Source organism: Mustela putorius, unplaced genomic scaffold, assembly GCF_011764305.1.
Source record: "Mustela putorius furo isolate JIRA1106 unplaced genomic scaffold, ASM1176430v1.1 tig00000460_pilon_pilon_pilon, whole genome shotgun sequence".
NCBI classification, from domain to species: Eukaryota; Metazoa; Chordata; class Mammalia; order Carnivora; family Mustelidae; genus Mustela; species Mustela putorius.
The window spans coordinates 15,410,517-15,429,255 of NW_025421389.1; the positions used below are offsets into that span (position 1 = coordinate 15,410,517).

At 41.2% G+C, this 18,739-nt stretch overlaps 1 protein-coding gene across 1 annotated transcript in view; it reads left to right on the forward strand.

Moving 5' to 3' along the window:
• Positions 1-18,739, forward strand: part of SIAE (sialic acid acetylesterase) — a 38,652-nt gene that overhangs the window by 11,722 nt on the left and 8,191 nt on the right. The window contains exons 3-7 of the mRNA XM_004750155.3: positions 652-827; positions 9,979-10,117; positions 13,699-13,876; positions 15,266-15,375; positions 15,921-16,054. Of these exons, the coding sequence (XP_004750212.1) occupies positions 652-827; positions 9,979-10,117; positions 13,699-13,876; positions 15,266-15,375; positions 15,921-16,054 (737 nt within the window). The remainder of the gene's footprint in view (positions 1-651; positions 828-9,978; positions 10,118-13,698; positions 13,877-15,265; positions 15,376-15,920; positions 16,055-18,739) is intronic.

An 18,739-nucleotide genomic window follows, 5' to 3' on the forward strand; every position in this document is an offset into this window, starting at 1 on the left:
GGGCACGTCTGAATAGCTTCTTCATAGAGATTAATTTGTATTCTCCTACCATTTCCTTGTATGTCACTCTTTCTGCTCACCTGTGAGTCTGGAGAACCCAGACCCAACGGTAGCGTTAATCCTTGGATGCAACATGGGGCGTGGGTCGGGGAGCGATGACAAGGATGATACCATCAAGTAAGGGGAAAGTTCCAGATTGTAAATGATTTTCTCTAACCTGTGTTCATTTTTGATTATATAATACAGACTAGTTTGGGGCACTGTAAATCCATTAGATTACAATTCTATTAATATTGGCAGTTGGATGAGAGTTTCTATTTAATGTTTTTTTTTTTTTAATTAAACTCCCTAAATTTTAATCTCAGTATGTTTTTGTCTGTTCTCACTTAGGATTATAACCGGGTGAGTTATTTTTCCTGTAAATGCTTCAGTTACAAGGAAGGAGGGACTGGTACAGATTAAGGATAGAAATGCCACTGGTTTTGTTATTTCTATTTGCTTGTGTGAAATTTGGCCAATCTTCCTATCTTTGAATTCAGCTCATCACAATGTCTGGGTTTAGCCACAAATGAGTGTGACGCATGGCAGGACTGGACTTTAATTTCATTTTAATTGATTGATTAATTCCTTGGAGCCTCTTAATGCTTTTAGGACACTCTAACAGATGGATGGTGGTTCTGGATCCTGTGAAGCCTGGGGGACCTTACGAGATGGTGGCACAACAGACTTTTGGGAGAACGAACAGCACGCTGAGAGTTCATGATGTCCTGTTTGGAGATGTCTGGCTTTGCAGTGGGCAGAGTAACATGCAGATGACAGTTTCACAGGTAATTTTCAGAAGTTCAGTGTTAATAATGTTGATGATGATGAAGAAGAAGAAAAAAGAAGGAGGAAGGAGGAGGTAGAAACCTTCTTTTTTACCAGAGGCCAAAATCTGTTCTAAGTGTTTGGAATGTAATAATTTGATTTAATGACTTGATGAGGTGAAGATCATTCATTTCCTAGATGGGGACACTGGCCAGGGAGGTTAAAATGACCTGCTTAAGGTCAGCAGTTAATAATAGAGCCAGGTGACTCCAGAGCCTTTCTTAATCATGCCTGGTGCACTGCAAGGGTGTGGGGCACTCTTTCCTCCCCTTCCTGAGCTAAAGGCAGAAGCGGGAGTATCTCATGGTCAGAGAGATTTCATATCAAATTGAAGACAAAGTAGATTACTCTTCTTCTTGATAGGTTTTAGAAGATGAGCTTCTGGAGAGAGCCTGGGAAATCAAAACAATTAGATTTTGTTTTAAGCTATGCATCTAGTAGAATACACGTCTTTTGTTGTCATGGAGATTTAACAAATTGAGACCAAATGTTGGCTTTGCCTTTCATCAGTTGTATGACTTGGAGCAAATTACTGTATTTCTGAGACTTTGTTTTCAAAATGTACTTTTTATTTTTATTTTTTTTAAGATTTTATTTATTTATTTGACAGACAGAGAGTACAAGTAGGCAGAGAGTACAAATAGGCAAATCAACTATTTGATTTGCAAATAGTTTCCCAGTCTGTATGCAGAGAGAGAGGAAGGGAAGCAGTCTCCCCGCTGAGCAGAGAGCCCAATGTGGGACTCAATCCCAGAACCCTGAGATCATGACCTGAGCCGAAGGCAGCGCCTTAACCCACTGAGCCACCCAGTCGCCCTCAAAATGTACTTTTTAAAACAATCATTGTTAAAATGAATATAACATCATATTTATCATTTTAACCATTGCCAAGTGTACAACTCTGGGGCATTAAACATATTCACGGTCCTGTGAGTACCTATCACTAGTATCTATACTCAAGATTTTTCATCATCCCTGTTGTAAACTCTGTACCCATTAAACAAGAACTCCTTTTCTCTCCCTCTTCCAGCCCCTGGTAACCTCTGTTCTGCTTTCTTCCTAAGAATTTGCCTGTTCTTGTACCTCAGTTTTCAGTGTATAAGTCTCTTACCTCCTTGGCTAGATTTATTCCCAAGTATTAAATTCATTCATTCTTTAGTTCATTCATTCCTTCATTCATTCATGCATTCATTTTCTGCCTAGAAACCATCTTCCTTTCTTTTTCTTCTTTTTTAGATGCTGTTGTAAATGGAATCATGCAATCTTTGTCCTTCTATGTCTCACTCATTTTACTAAGTATAATGTTTTCAAGGTCTATCCGTGTTGTAGCATATATCAAAATTTTGCCCTTTTTTATGACTCATTTTGTTTATGCATTCTTCTGTTGGTGGATGCATGGGGGTTTCTGTCTTTTGGCTGTTGTGAATGATGCTGCTAGGAGCATCACTTTACAGATATCTGTTCAAGTCCCTGCTTTCAGTTTTTTTGGATATATACCTATGAGTGAAATTGCTGGATCATCTGTTAGTTCTATGTTTAACTTTTGAGGAACCACCAAACCATTCTTCCACAGTGCCTGTACTATTTTATGTTCCTACTAGGAATCTGCAAAGGTTTCAATTTCTTTAACACATGTTACTTTCTAGTTTTTTGTTAGTTAAAAAAAATTTTTTATTATAGCCATGCTAGGAGATATGATTGTAGTTTTGATTTGCTTTTCCCTAATGATTTAATGATGTTGAGTGTTATTTCATGTACTTATTGGCCATTTATATATTTTCTTGGGGAACTAAGTTCTTTTTATTTATTTTTAAAAGAATTTTATTATTTTTTGTTACATTATCTTAGTCACCATACAGTACATCATTAGTTTTTGATGTAGTGTTCCATGATTCATTGTTTGCATATAACACCCAGTGTGCCATGCAATATGTACCTTCCTTAATCTTTGTCCATTTTTCAATTGGGGTGTTTGTTGTTGAGTTGTAGGAATTATTTATATATTCTAGATATTAATCCCTTTTCAGATATTTGATTTGAAAATAGTTTCCCACTCTGTAGGTTGTCATTTCACATTCTTGAGAGTATCCTTTGATACACAAAATTTCTTAATTTTGTTGAAGTCTAGTTCATTTATTAATGTTTTGTTGTCTATGCTTTTGGTGTCATACTGATGAAATTGTTGCCAAATACAAAGGTTTTCCCCAGGGTTGTCCTCTAAGAATTCTATAGTTTTACCATAAATCCATTTTTTGGATTATTTGATCCATTTTTGGGGGTCAGTTTTTATTGGGTGAAGGTATAAGGTGAAGATCTAACTTCATCCTTTTGCAAGTGGATATCCGGTTCTCCCAGCATAATTTGTTGAGGATTAGCCTTTTGCTATCATACTCTTGGAATTTCAATTGACCATATATGTGTGTTTATTTCTGGGCTTCCTCTTTTATTCCATTGGTCTATATGTCTCTGCTTATCCTCATACCATACTGTTTATATACTTCTACAAAGGTTTCAAAGTTGCGAAGTATAAGTCTTCCAACTTTATTCTTCTTTTTCAAGATTGCTTTTTGCTAGTCATGGTTCCTTGCAATTCTGTATGAATATGAGGATATACTTTTCCATTTCTGCAAAAAAAGGCTACTGTAATTTTGATAGATACTGTGTTGAATCTATAGATTGCTTTGGGTAATATTGACATTTTAATGGGGTTAAGCCTACTTAATATGAAGGGATGTTTTCCCATTAATTTACATCTTTATTTTTTTTCAGCAGCATTTTACAGTTTTCAATGTACACATTTCTTACCTCCTTTGCTAGCTTTATTCCTAAGTAATTATTTTTGATACTATTATAAATTAATTTTCTCATAAGACTGCTCATTGCTGGTGTATAGAAACAAGTGAGTTTTGCATGTTGGTTTTGTACCCTGAAACTTAGCATATCATCTGTGAATAGAGATAGTTATACCTATTTGGATGCCTTTTATTTCTTTTTTCTTTTCTAATAGCTCTGGCTAGAACTTTTAGTGTGATATTGAGTAATAGTGGTGAAAACAGACATCCTTTTCTTGTCCTGGTTTTAGGGAGAAAGCTTTCACTCTTTCACCACTGAGTGTGATCTTACTTGTGGGTTTTTCATAAGTGCCTTTTATCATGTTGAGGAAATTTCTCTCTATTTCTAGTTGTCTGAATTTTTTTTTTTTAATCATGAAAGTATGTTGAATTTTGTTAAATGTCTGGGATTTAGTTTTCATGACTGTACTGACCTAATTTACAAAGATTAAATTATTGTGTTTGTTTCTAAAAGGTCTTTATAAATTGAAAACTGCTGTCTAAAAGTAAGATGTCACTATGTTTTTAAACTTTTTATTATAAAACATTTCAAGCACACACAAAAATTAAGAGACTTATACACACCTATATACCCATCACTTAGATTGACAGTTGTGAATATTTTGTCATATTTGGTTTATGTATGTGTGTGTGTGTGTGTGTGTGTGTGTGTGTGTGAACTATCTCAAGGTAAGCTGAAGACATCCTGATACTTCACTTGGGTATCATATATGAAATTAATATATATTCGTATGTCAAATTAATATGCTTAGATGTGTTTTTTCTTTACACAGAAAGGAGAGATAATAGGCCAGTGATGATTATTTTTGCTCAGTTTTTTCATAGCCTAGGATTTCTTTTGTTGGCATCAATTCTTCTTTCTCTCTTTCAGTCGTGGTCTTTGAAGAGTAACTGTTCTTAAATATTGAGACCTCATATTTTTTCTCCTCTCTTATGATATAACTATATAGAGCTTCACTGCTAGAATATTGGGTGGAAGAGCACTGGTAGGCTCCCAAGGAGGGATGGGGCACATAGAGTACATGGAGAATCAAGTGGGGCAGAGCAAGGGAATTCTGATTTGCCAATATCAGTCAGTGATGAAATTCACTTTGAAGGTTCATGTCTTCATTGCTCTTAGAGAATAGGGCCCCTCCTCTGATTGAGTGAGGTTTCTTAAGTAAAGCTGGATAGAAAGGACACTGGAAAAAGTTGCCAAGGGAAGCATGCCTCGTACTTTGGTATTCTAGCAAGACAGTAGTGGTAGCACAAAGCCTTGGTGCTCTATGTCTTTAGCACTCAGCTTCCTTTTTAAAATCTGCTCTACTTTCCAAATGAAAGCCCAAAACTATCTAGAATGAGGAGGTTGGATTTTGGGATAGGGTGTGATAGGTTTAGTGCTTTGGGCCTCCGAATTGTCATGGCTTCATTGGTTTGGTGGAAGCTATCTGACTTAAAAATAAAGTAAGGGAGGGGCGCCTCGGTGGCTCAGTGAGTTAAAGCTTCTACCTTCAGCTGAGGTCAGGATCTCAGGGTCCTGGGATCAGGCCCTCCATCGGGCCCCGCATCGGGCCCCCGCATCGCATCGGGCTCTCTGCTCAGCAGGGAGCCTGCTTCCCCCTCTCTCGCTGCCTGCCTCTCTGCCTACTGGTGATCTCTGTCGGTCAAATAAATAAATAAAATCTTTTTTAAAAAAGAAAGTAAGGGAGACTGTTGTGGTTTCATTTCAATTGGAATCAGGGCTGAATAGTGTATTAGCAAGTTCATAGATATATTGAAACTAATCCGCTTAAAGTATTGCTGAAAGAGGAGTAAAGATTTTTCTGTGCAGTATCAGAACTTAAGAGAAATTACTCTGACTTAAGTTCTTTGACACATTTGAAACTGGGATTGATTTTCTTTGCTTATCTGTATGTTCTTATTTTTCTATAATGAGCATGAAATAACTAATTTTTAAAAGAAAGCTGTAAGAACGGAAATTGATACTGACTTAACTAATCTCTTAAATATTTATCGAATGCACTATTTACAACGAAGAGTCATATTATATACACAGGAATCTTAGGAATAAATTCTTTAATTTGCATCATGGGTTGGCACAGATATGTTCTGCGTACTTTGATTTATTTCCTTTAATCGGCTAAGAACTTGAAAACCTTATTGTCTTCCCAGGTCGTCCTAAAACTTAATTTCTTCTCAAGTTGATTTTTATTTTCCTGCCTTTCTCTCATTACCTACCTCTCCATTTTTGAGAAATACTTAAATTTGAGATTTAAAAATCTCTATGATGACACTGTGATCTCAGTTCATTTATCTTAAAAGAAAATTATAAAATTGGGTCCTTTCACATACTTTGATTTCTTGTTTTGCTTCTGTTTCTTCTACCCATGATTGCTTTATTTTCTTTTTCATTTGTTAACCAATCACTAAATAGTGCTACTAAAAAGGTTCTACTCTGGACATATCTACTTCATTTTTTATTAGTTTTGTAATTCAGAATCTAAATTCTTGCATTTATGTCTTCATAACTGATATCTTATTTACTCTTGCTTCCTGCCCTGCTTAAATATATGGATACCTTTGAGTTTAAATGTTTATTAAGGTGAATTTTAACGGGGCTCCCTTTCAGCACTAGTGAGTGGAAGCAAAATTGAAGTTTTATATCTTAAGAGAAAGCATGGTTTTGTATAGAACCGGGATTGCTGCTAACTCCCTAAGGAAAACAGTACTTTCCTTAATGTTTTAATTGTAGTTCCCTGTTTGCACAGAAAGTCATGGACCAGATGTATTTGTATCTATACAGTCAGGTTCCCAATAGCAGTCTATGCCAGGGGATCTCATCCCATTTTCTGTCAAGCTGAATGAGATTTTGATATTGTTAAGAGTGAACACATTCTCTCTGCCTAGAATTTACTCTTATGCATCTTCTGTATTAGACCAAGGCTACAAGCTCTGGCATATAGGAAGACAGAAAAAAGATTCCCTCTGACACAGCCAAGAGTTAATTTTTAAAAATTTTTTTTGTTTTAAATCATACGCTTAGTTTGCAAGACAGCATTTTAGGTGCTGACAGTATCCAAACCAAATTCTCCAGTTTCTTAACACTGTGTAAAACTTTATTTTTTTGATCAAAAGAGTGCTTTATATGACTCCTTCTTTATCCCTTTTCCTCCTTTTCGTTTAAAGACTACCGACACGAACACACACACACACACACGTACACGTACACATACACACATGTACACACAGTGTCTATCTCTTCTTTTTGCTCCCCTCCACGTGACTTTTCTGAGGAGGTAAGATTTCTACTATAACCTACCACTCTTCACATTCAAATGAAGGCAATGGCAGATTGTATGCCCATCTTGTTGTTAGGGTAAAGTAGAATTTTAAGATTGAGTGTTATTTATAACACTGAGTGAGATGTGTATAAATGGAGAAGAGTCTAAATGTTCATCTGTCGCCTCCTAAGTCAGGGTAGGTCTTAAGACTTGGATATTTCTAGTTAGGCTCAGAAGAAGATGGCCACTGTTAGACAGGAAACCCAGTTTTCAATATCCTGACATTCCTACCTTACACGTGGAGAAGTCAAAATCCAGAAGAAAAGGATTGGTACCATATTACAATGAAAGATTCATGGGAATGATGATGGCTGGCTTATTTATAGTAATTCCCTCAACTTTAAACCTGCTCTATGATACTGTGGTAGAAGGGACTATAACTTACAGAATCCAAAGCTTTTTTAAGTAAAGTTCACCCTTGTCCCCTGTGTGCACGCACACACACACACACACACACACACAACACACACATATTCTTACACATGTGCCTTGCTTCCTCATGCAGACCCCATGCCAAGATTCTCTGAGGAAATAGATTCTTGACGTTTCTTCATTAATTCAAGAATGTGGCATAAAGGTTACAAAATGAACACCGGGGAGCAGCTGCTTTGATGGTGAACTGCAGGTCCCTTGAGAGCCAATGGTTTTCCCTCTCAGCCGAGGCAGCCTTAATGACTTCAAATACCTTGGTATTCATTTACATCCTCATTTAAATACTTGGTAGAAAAATAATTACACTGAGGTGTTTGATGAGATGAGATTTGATCTCAGCAGATGGAGGAAAGCTTCCCCTTTCATCAGCAGGGAAACCAAGTGTCATTTAAATGAAAATCTTCCTGAAATCTCTTTATTCCTAAATTTGCTGCCAATATCCCTGAGGAAATGCTTCCATCAAGAAGGCTTGGTGATATTGGGAAAGGGTACCAATTTCAGAAGTAATTGCCATCAGGTAGAGCAAGAATTTCCCCCACCCCCCTGACCCCCATTTTTAACACTTGCTGTGGCTTTCAAGTTTTGGCTTGAGATAGGACACCAATGTGAGTTTGAAAATGGAAGTTTTCCCCAGCCGGGGGTTGGGGACCAGTACCATGTGCTTCGTAATGTGGAGGGTGCCAGCCGCCCAACTCTGGTGGCCTTGTGCTGCTCTGCAGAGCTCTCAGCGGTCTACACGACAAGTAGCTGGTTCGCCCATACCACCTCCCCGCGTTGGCATCTCCCTGTGAGGAGGCACTTGAGTTCCCGGTGCGGAAGCTGGTGTGGGTGGAGGGAAGGGAGGCAGTTTCGTCCCCTGTTCCCATGGCAGCGACGTATGATCCTCCGCGCTGAGAGCGGAGCTGATTTCAAGGGAGGTGACTTTTTACAGGTACTTGCCGCTGAAAAATACTTTTCCTGCCAGAATAGACTGAGAGCACTTGAGCCTGTTTTCACTCTTTACTGTTTACTTTACAGCACGCTTGCCAGGCAGGACTCGGAACAAACAGGGCTGGATTTCCTATGGAATTTTCCCGCCACCATCTGTCATCTCTGTCCTGCTAGCGACGACCACCAGTCACTCTGTCCGGCTAGAGCGGCTGTCACCCAGTGGGCATTTCAGGCTGTGGCTCCCTGGGAGACCCCGAGAGACACTTCACTTGCAGCTGGCCCTCTTATTGGCCACAGCAGGCTCCGTAGCAAGTCAAAAGGCAGTTCAGGGGGCAGCCTATTTCAATGAAGTGCCCTGTGGGGGCACACTGGCTGCTCGGCGGCAGTTTCTCTCACGCTGTGGGCTGGAGGGCCAGCTGTATTCTCCGTGGTGGGTGGGAGGGAGAGGGAGCCAGCTGCACACTCTGTGGCCAGCGGCCAATGGAAAGTCTCCCAGCCTCCTGTGCCTCTCGCTGTGGCGGTCCTGTCAGCTGGAGCTCTTGTTCCCGGAGGCCAACAACGAGGCCAATGATAACTGGGCTTCCTGATGCTCCTTTTAGCCCTTTGTTTTGGTAAAACCAGACTAGTCTAGGGGGATAGTTTCTTGCCAGAGAGAAGGCAAGAAAAAAAACCCCACATAGATTACAAACCAAAACAATATATTTATAATATGTTCTTTGTAAATTAAATTTTAAAAACCTAACTAGAAAATCAGGATGGAAGGAAATAGCACTTTTGTGGAAGCTCACAGAGGAATGACTAACAAAGAAGCTCCTCTGTAGAGCGTGTTCTCATCCAGAAAATCTCCAAGCCATTCTCGTCATACTCTTGGCAACTGGGAAGGTTTCATAAAGGGATTTGGGGAAAAGTGATGTCTTTGGATGGACACTTTTCTTTGTCTGGTTCCTTGGGACTACGCTTCACATTCGCACCAAACACCACCTTTCTCAAACTGCTCTGCCTCCTCCCGTGCTTTTCTTGGGTGATTTGCCATGATGAGATGAGAATATAAGCATTTGAAACGTTTCAGTGTGTTTCCGTACTTTTACAGTCATTTCTCAGGTGTGTTCCTTTGAAAACACTTCTTTTAGGTGCTGTGGATTATGAACTCTACCTCCTCCTGGTCTTTTGGGCTCCATTTTGAAAAGCATTTGATGCTATGGTTTTATGGTATGAGATACCTTTTCTGAATAGAAGTATTTTATTCTTATTGTATATTTTTATATTATATGGTGTAATTGATAGTTGACCTTCTTCAGCCTAAATCTCATCTAATTCAGCCTTGCTCGCTGAGATCTCAAATTTCACTGTGTTCCTCTTTTCTTTGGGGACATGATTCATCATGGTCTCTGTTCATCAAGGTGGCTCAAAGTGACTCAGACTAGCTCATCACTGGTTTTGGTGACTTATTTGATCAGTCTTGGTATATGAAGGCTTAGAAGGAGCTCTGAGGGTTGGCAGTGTTTACTTAGAGGTAGTAGGATAGTTGATCACCCAGTAGGTAGGTGTAAGAAATGACATTCCTGTTTCTTTTCTAGATATTCAATGCCACAAGAGAACTGGCCAACACTGTGGCCTATCAGTCTGTCCGCATCTTCTCCGTGTCACTTATTCAGGCAGAGCAGGAGCTGGAGGACCTTGCTCAGGTTGACCTGCAGTGGGCTAAGCCCTCCTCAGGTAAGGGATGCTGGAACATGTGCCAGCGCCTACATAATGGGTCCGTGCCCTAGGTGGAATCTGTAATCCTGGGTTCGCTTCTGATCTATTTATTGTGATTCAACCATCCCTTTACTCATTTCTGTTGACTTTCCACCCAATTTCTGATGGTAGCCATTTCATGTTTCCTCACAAGATTCCACCAGTGACTCTCCCTCCTTGCTCTGAGCAGATGACGCTTCCTTGAGCTTCGCTGAACATACTGAGGCCCTTCAGCATGAGCTCTGTGAGCATCTCTCCCCACTGCCTCAATGTTCTTCTCCTTTTTTCTCCCTTCCTTTGTTTCTGTGTCTGAACACAATGGGCTGGTGTCCCTTTAGGGTTGCCTCTGATGCAGGCACTCACCTCCTCCATAGCCTTCTTTTACCCTTTGAGCTCTGGTCTTCCATGCCCTTGTCCATTTAGCACAGAATCCTTATTTCCTGCCTGTTCTGTATCAGGCTTTGTGCTGGGCCTCAAGGATACAGCAGTGAGCAGGGCAGAAACAGGCCCTGCTCTCAGATTTAGCCTTTCTTTTATTCTGACAAAACAAAGGAAAACTGAACATCATAAACATCCTTCTCATGATGCCTCACCTCTCTCCTTTGCTTTGTTAAGCTTTTCTAGAACATTTTTTGTTCTCATTCTTTTGACTACCTTTCCTTGTGTTCATTCTTTGTAATTTGGCTTCTGCTTCCACCTCAACAATGGGCTCACCTCAAGGCTAGCACTGTTCTTCCAGTTATGCTCTCTGGACACCCTAGCATTTGACACTGCTGACCACTGCTTTTAGAAACTCCACATTCTAGGGGCGCCTGGGTGGCTCAGTTGACTGAACATCTGACTCTTGATTTTGGCTCCCGTCACGATCTCAGTATCCTGGGATGGAGTCCTGTGTTGTCCTCTGTGCTCACTGGGAGTCTGCGTGGGATTCTCTTTCTCACTCTTATCCTCCCCACCAAACAAACAAATAAATAAATAATAAATTAAAAAAAATAAATAAATTAAAAAAAAGAAACTGCACATTCTTCACTTGCATGATGTCTCCTCCTCTTCCTAGTTTCCCCCTCTGACGTCTCCCTCTCTCTCTCTCTTTCTTCCATCCCTTCCTCCAAATGTCCCTTGTGCTTTTTCTCATCTCTTTTCTTTTTTGTCTGTACCTGCTTTACTTTGGTAACCTCTGCTCCCACATGTTCTTCTTTTTTTAAATTCAATTAATTAACATATAGAGGATTGTTAGTTTTAGAAGTAGAGTTCAGTGATTCATCAGTTGCATAGAACACCCAGTGCTCCTGACATCACGTGTCCTCCTGAATGTCCATCATCCAGTAACCTCATCCCTCATCCCTCCCCCCAGCAACCCTCAGTTTGTTTCCTGTGATTCAGACTCTCTTAAGAATTGTCTCACTCTCTGATTTCATCCTGTTTCACTTTTCCCTCCCTTCCCCTAGGCTTCTCTGTTTCTTAAATTCCACGTATGAATGAGAACATATGATAATTGTCTTTCTCTGATTGACTTATTTTGCTTAGCGTAATACCCTCTAGTTCCAACCACATCGTTGCAAATGGCAAGATTTTGGTTTTTTGATGGCTGAGTAATATTCCATTGTATATAGATACCACATCTTCTTTACCCATTCATTGGTTATTGGGCATCTGGGCTCTTTCCATAGTTTGGCTATCATGGACATTGCTGCTATAAACGTTGGGGTGCAGGTGCCACTTCAGATCACTACATTTGTTCTTTGGGGTAAATACCCAGTAGTGCAATTGCTGGGTCATAGGGTAGCTCTATTTTCAACTTTTTGAGGAACCTCCATACTGTTTTCCACAGTGGCTGCACCAGTTTGCATTCCCACCAACGATGTAAAAGGATTCCCCTTTCTCCGCATCCTTACCAACATCTTTCGTTTCCTGCGTGCTCCCACATTTTCAAGTGTTAATTCATTCAACAAATATTCGAGAGCCTGCTGTGTGCTAAGCACTGTTCTAAGTGCTTCGGGGATAGCAGCGAATTAGACAGGCAAGAACACCTGATCTCATGGAGCTTCCGTTCTAGTGCGGGGGAATACAGGAAATGAATAATAAAGTCAGTACATTATATACCAGCCAGTATCACACCATCTAAATTCTCCCTATGAGAACTCAGGAGCTGAATTGATTTGGGTTAATTTTTGGATAAATCTTTTGGTCTATGAACTTTCCCTGCGTGTTATCCAAAGCTCAGGAATCAGTTAGATCTGGGTAATGCATTTTACTTTGCTACCAGCTCCCTTTCACTCCAAACTTGGAGACCGAATACATTTGGGTATCAAGGGGTAGGGTAGATGGTGAGCAAACTAACGAGACAAAAATACATAAATGAAATACATCAGGGAAAGGAGTGCATGTAGGACTGTTGGGGCTGGGCTGGGGTTTTGGTTTCCAGTGGAGAGTGGCCATGGAGGTCCCAACTGAGAAAGGCGAGGCAGTGCAGATATTGGGGAAGAGCATAGTAGGTCAAGTCGCTCTCATATTCCAAATTTCCGCCACCTCTCCTTCTGTTGTTACATCTCTCTGACTACAGCTGGGAAGAACTCATGATTAGATGGGAGCCACCTAGGTAAGACAGGGCAATCTCCCCATCTCAAGGTCCTCAACCCCTGTCACATCTACAAAGCCCCACAGCCACGTAAGGTAACATAGCCACAGACTGCAGGCATTGGGCTGTGGACATCTTTGGAGGCTGTTCTGCCTTCCAACCAGTCTTATTCCCAAGCATTTCAAGTGGCTTTCTGGCATTCTGCTTTCTTTCCTCCAAGATGTGATTCCCCTGCCATCTAATCTTTCACTATTCCCCTTCTGTGCTCTAGGCTCTAGTCACATCCGTTCAACAGTTTTCCTACTCCACGTGCTTTTTGGCACATTGTTTCCTCTGTCTAGAACGCCAGCTCCGCATCCCCCCCTTTCTCCTCCTCTTTCCTTTTCCTTCTCCCGCCCATCAGAGGGTCCACCTTTATACCCACAGCCACCGGACACCAGCCAATGGACATTTACTGACCCCCCCGACCCCCGTCAGGTAGTAGACACTGGGGATGCAGAAGGGAAGAAGATAAGGTTCCTGTTTTTGACTAGCTAATAGTTTTTTGGGGGGGGGTCAGGGAAACACTATGCAGAGAATATTATGGAAGCCTAGGGGAGGGGTCAGTCTTATAGGCTTTTTGTGATCTGCCTTCCATTTGCTATTCTTCATCTTGCTGTTGAAACCCCTTACCACTTGTTTGTATTTCTTGAGGCACTCAACTGTATCTTGCCATGTATTTTGTGCAGCTGAATGTTTGACTTACTGTGTAAGTCTTTATTTACTTTATTTACTTTATGTACTCTTTATTTACTGTATCCCAGCCAGTAGAAGGGCCTTTGGCACTCAGTCAATTTTATTTCATTCGAAATTGATTTGAATTCCCAGGATTACACTGGCAATGTTTGGAGTGTGGGTGTTCTGCAGTGCCAAGCCGGTGACCTACAGGCAGCAGTAGAACTACTGCATTTCTGACTTCTTTTCTTGAACTTTTCCTCAACAGAGAACTTAGGCCATGGGATTTTCACGTACATGTCAGCAGTGTGCTGGCTCTTCGGGCGCCACCTGTATGATGTCCTGCAGTACCCCATCGGGCTGATGTCCTCCTCGTGGGGTGGGACACCCATCGAAGCGTGGTCTTCTGGAAGGCCACTGAGAGCCTGTGGTGTTCCAGCACGAGGGTAAGAACGTATCCTGAAGTACGGGAGAAAGATCCAGGAAATTTTATAAGAAAGAAGGACAATAGTTTTCTCGGGAGAATCAAGGATTTGCTGAATGTCCAAATAGGTATTGAATGTACGTAACTTATTCCACAAACACGTCAGGTGTTTTTCTCACTGTGCTTGGCACCAGCCTCATTTGAGGATATGTCAGGAAGCCATTACGATCCTTTTCCTTAATAGCTAATACTTACTGAAAGCTTTCTCTATGTCGCATACTGTTGTAATCACTTTCTATGCATTAACTCGCTTAGTACTTCCGACAGCCTCTAGAAGTGTAGATACTATTAACCTAAATCATATGTGAATAAAGCTGCCGAGTCTCAGGTTTAGTAACTTGCTTATGGGTACAACTGGCAAGGGGCAAAGTCTGGCTTCAGTGTCTGTGCTCTCAGCCACCGTGCTGTATTGCCCATGAGAACAAAGAGTCTAATAGGAAAAGCAAATATACACGTGATCAAAGAAATCTATTTGATTATGAAATACTTATGATGAAAGCACCATCAGGAAAAGCAGGATCCAGAAGAAGACCTGGAGTTGAGGAGAAAGGAGTAGTTAATAAAATCCCGACACTGATATTAACACAGAGATTTACAGGATGTGAACTGCTTTCTCAGACATCATTTCATTCATTCTGGGAAGGCCCCTGGGGAGAGGATGGACTTGAGCTCTTGGTGTAGCTCAGGTAAAGACACCCCTGTGGGGGAGGGAGGACAGTCAGCTTTGGAACTGAAAGAATGGGAGGGATCTCAAGCCAGGCTTCCCAGATCCCTGGGGACAGGAAGGGACTCTACTGACAGTGTGGGGAAGTGGGCATTATTCTCATATACAGCTGCCATGAGTATAAACTCATCTATGTATTTTACAGAGAAATTTAAGAATGTGTTCAAAGCCTTGAAAAAATATGCCCTTTGACCCAGGAATTTCACTTCTGGGAATTTATCTTAAGGACATAATTAAGCATCTATGCAGTAATTTTAGCTATAAGGAATGTAAGAAGAAAAATTAATCCAAGTGTCCATCCACTGAATGCTGGTTAGATAAAATGTCTGCATGAGACACTCATAATAAAAAACTTCTCTTCTCTGGTCTTAGTGACCTTATCTGGAAACTGGAATGGTCCCCTCTGGACTCACAAAAAGTTGACTGATACACTTATCCCAGGGAGAACCTGGATAGATAAGAAAGTTGGAGGCTGTTCACATGGGAAACAGAGTGGTTCAGTCTGATTCTGTGTGGTTTCATGAGAGTTTCACCCCAAGTGAAAGCTGGATAGACAACAAGTTTCGGGATCATCATGTGATCGGTCACTAGCGCTCTCGTGACACTTGTGGATCTTATCAATTGCAGGTTCACTCAGTCTGATTATGTGACGGGTCCCAGTAAGCACTCTGTTCTCTGGAATGCCATGATCCACCCACTGCATAACATGACTCTGAAAGGGGTGATATGGTACCAGGGTGAGTGCTCATTCTGCTGTCTCTCCATTGTATCAGTTAGCTTCTGCTGCATAACAAAGCACCCCAGCACTGAGTGACTTAGACAATAATAATTTTATTTGGCTCACCATTCACTGGGTTATTTGGGTAATTTTCCCGTACAGACTGCTTTGGTTAATTTCTGTTGGGATGTCTGATGTTGGCCACCTGGCAGGTGTCTGATGGCTGGGTGACCTAGGATGGCTTCTCCTTCCTGTCTGTCTTTTGAGTCAAACGGCCACATGGTCTCAAGTGGCCTCTCAGCCTTGAGCAAATTAGTTTAGACTTCTTTATCATTGACATTGCAGTGTCAGGGTTCCCCATGCATCAAGAGAGAGAGAAACCCAAAGCTGAAATACTTTTCAAGCCTCTGCTTGCAGCCTGTTTGCTAAGGCCCCCTTGGCCAGTCCAGAAGGACTGCAGGAAGGCCCACTCCCTAAGGGCATGGATAGAGGTTGGGGAGCAATTCATGGCCATGTCTGCACTCATCCCAAGCACTCACCTCTCACAATCTGGACTGTTTTTAGGGGAGTCCAACGTGGATTTTAACAGGGACCTGTACAATTGTACATTCCCTGCGCTCATTGAAGACTGGCGCCAGACCTTCCACTGGGGGTCCCAGGGGCAGACAGAGCGTTTCTTCCCATTTGGATTTGTCCAGGTATGTGTTGAGGGAAGAAAGGTTTGGGCATCAGTGTGGGGGTGTGCTGTGGAGGTCTCTTTCCTGGGATCCATATTCCTTTTTTTGCCCTCATTGTCTGGTTAAGAAATGAGTGTAAGACTTAATTCATTTCAGTTCACAGATGGGCAAGTGCATCTGCAACATAAGGTTAATAAGTGATTAATACTTATTAAAAAAGGTATATATGTGCATTAAAGCTATTTAAAAGTAAGCAACAAAGAAGCTGAAACATTTTTTGGTCACTGAACCTCTACTTTATTTATTTTATTTTATTTTTATCTTTTTTTCATTATTATGTTCAATTAACCAACATATAGAACATTCTTTCTTTTTTTTTTTTTTAAAGATTTTATTTATTTATTTGACAGACAGAGATCACAAGCAGGCAGAGAGAGAGAGAGAGAGAGAGCGAGCGGGGGGGAAGCAGTTTCCCCGCTGAGCAAAGAGCCCAATGCAGGGCTCGATCCCAGGACCCTGGGATCATGACCTGAGCTGAAGGCAGAGGCTTAACCCACTGAGGCCCCCAGGTGCCCCTCAATTAACCAACATATAGTACATCATTAGTTTTTGATGTAGTGTTCAGTGGTTCATCAGTTGCATATACATTTCTAATTCCCCAATCCTGACATCGGCAGACCTCTTCTGCTCATGTGTTTTTGCAGTGAGATCCACACCATAACATTGTACCATAGCTTGCTTCTGCCTTAATGTTATATTGTGAGCAGTTTTTCATGCCAGTTAATATTAATCTTAAGCACAACTTGTAATAATTGCTGAGTACTTTGAAATACAGCTGTATTCTAATTTATTTAACTAGTTCTCAATAAATGGGCCCTTAGGTTGCTTTAAACACCTTGCTTTTAAAAGCAGCAGCATGCTTATTTTCCTTGTGGCTAAATCATTGCATATGTACTTAATTCTTTCCGTAAGATAAATTCCCAGAAATGAAATTGCTAGGTCAAGTTGAACGTTTTTTAAGGCGTTGAACATGTCCTCAAGTTTCTTTGTAGAAGTGTATAAATTTGGATTAATTGTATATTCTCAGCAGGTATGTGTGAGAATGTCCACTTCCCCACAGCCTCCCTAACCAGTGCTGCCCCTTCCCCACCAACAGTGACGTTTTGCTCTCTCACTGCCCGCCCACTGCTCGTGCTCTTTGCTTGGAGCAACCTTCCTCTCCCACACTTTCCTAGCCAACTTCATGCCTCAGACCTCAGCCTGGGTATCAGGTTAGGAAGCTTTCTGGGAGTTTTTAGCATGGGGTACTTAGCACCCTCTCCTTCCCCATGTTACTTTCATGTCAGTTGTACACATGACCTCTTTTTCCTGGATCACATTTGTGTCCCAGTACCTTACTGGTTGGCAGTCATTAAATACGGCCTAACACATGAATGGAAAAAGATGTCAAGAGAAATCATACTTTTAATTAGTGGCAACTAGTTGGAAAGATTCTGCTCTCCTCTTGCTGAAAAGGAAGAAATATATTTAACCAAGTTCATAATGGTGTTACCCTACCTGTTCGTTTGGCCCCTCCAAGACATAGACATCTTAGCAGGGTGGTCATTCTGACTTGCCTGGAATATAGGAAATAAAACAAGTAAGGTGTTGGAAAAGCGGGGCCCAACTCACAGTGTGATAATGGAATAGGCTTTAATATTTGAATGAGACGCACGTGCGTCCAGCTGTCTGGCTCTGCACGGCCCCCAGATCCCTCGCGCTCGCCGTCCTCACATCTCCCCCACCCTGTCCTATTTCACCATACCTTTTTTTGGATAAAGATTTTTATAGACCTTCTTTCCACTTATAATTACTTTACAACCGTGTTCTTTCTCCTTTCTCACATTTGTTTTGACTTCAAAACAAGATGATTCTACTCATTATTATCAAAATAGCAAGCCCTGTCATCAGCTCTGTTTCTGTTGGTGGAAACTCCATTTGGACTTTTGTGGTTCTTTTTTTGTCTTTGCTGTGTAGATGGTGATTTGAATGTGACTTCAGCCAATACCAGCCATGTGTCGTATGCTTATTATATGCCATGAACTGTGTAAGGTGCTAGAAATAGCGCGTGAATCAGAGAGACCTGGTCCTTGCACTCAGGCCTTTCTGTTTCGTGAGACTAAGTCCCTTAGTCTCCCGGCTTTAGCGATCCTCATCAACAAAAATCTGTTGGTTGCTTGTGGAAAGCTGAGAATGCAAACGTATACCTTCAAGGAGACATATCAAACATGACAAAATAGTGGTTCAGCACGTGGCTGTGGAGCTAGTCTGCCTGGATTCAAATCCAGCTCTGACTCCAGCCGTGTGATTTTTAAAAATATATTTAACTTATTTGACAGAGAGCAGAAGCTGGGGAGCAGGGGAGGGAGAAGCGGGCTCCCTGCTGACCAGGGAGTCCTGTGTGGGGCTCCATCCCAGGACCGTGGGATCATGACCTGAGTTGAAGGCAGAGGCTTAACCCACTGAGCTACCCAGACACCCCTAAAACATTATTTTTATTATTATCTTTATTATTTTAGATATTATGTGAGTTAATCCATATAAAATCTGGCCCATGCCAGGTAATGTTAGTCTTAATTATTATCAATGTTAGAAGTCAGAACATGTGGAGGGACAGTTGGTCTGCGAGGAAAGATGAGTTTATAGCGGTGTTGAGTTTGAAATGAT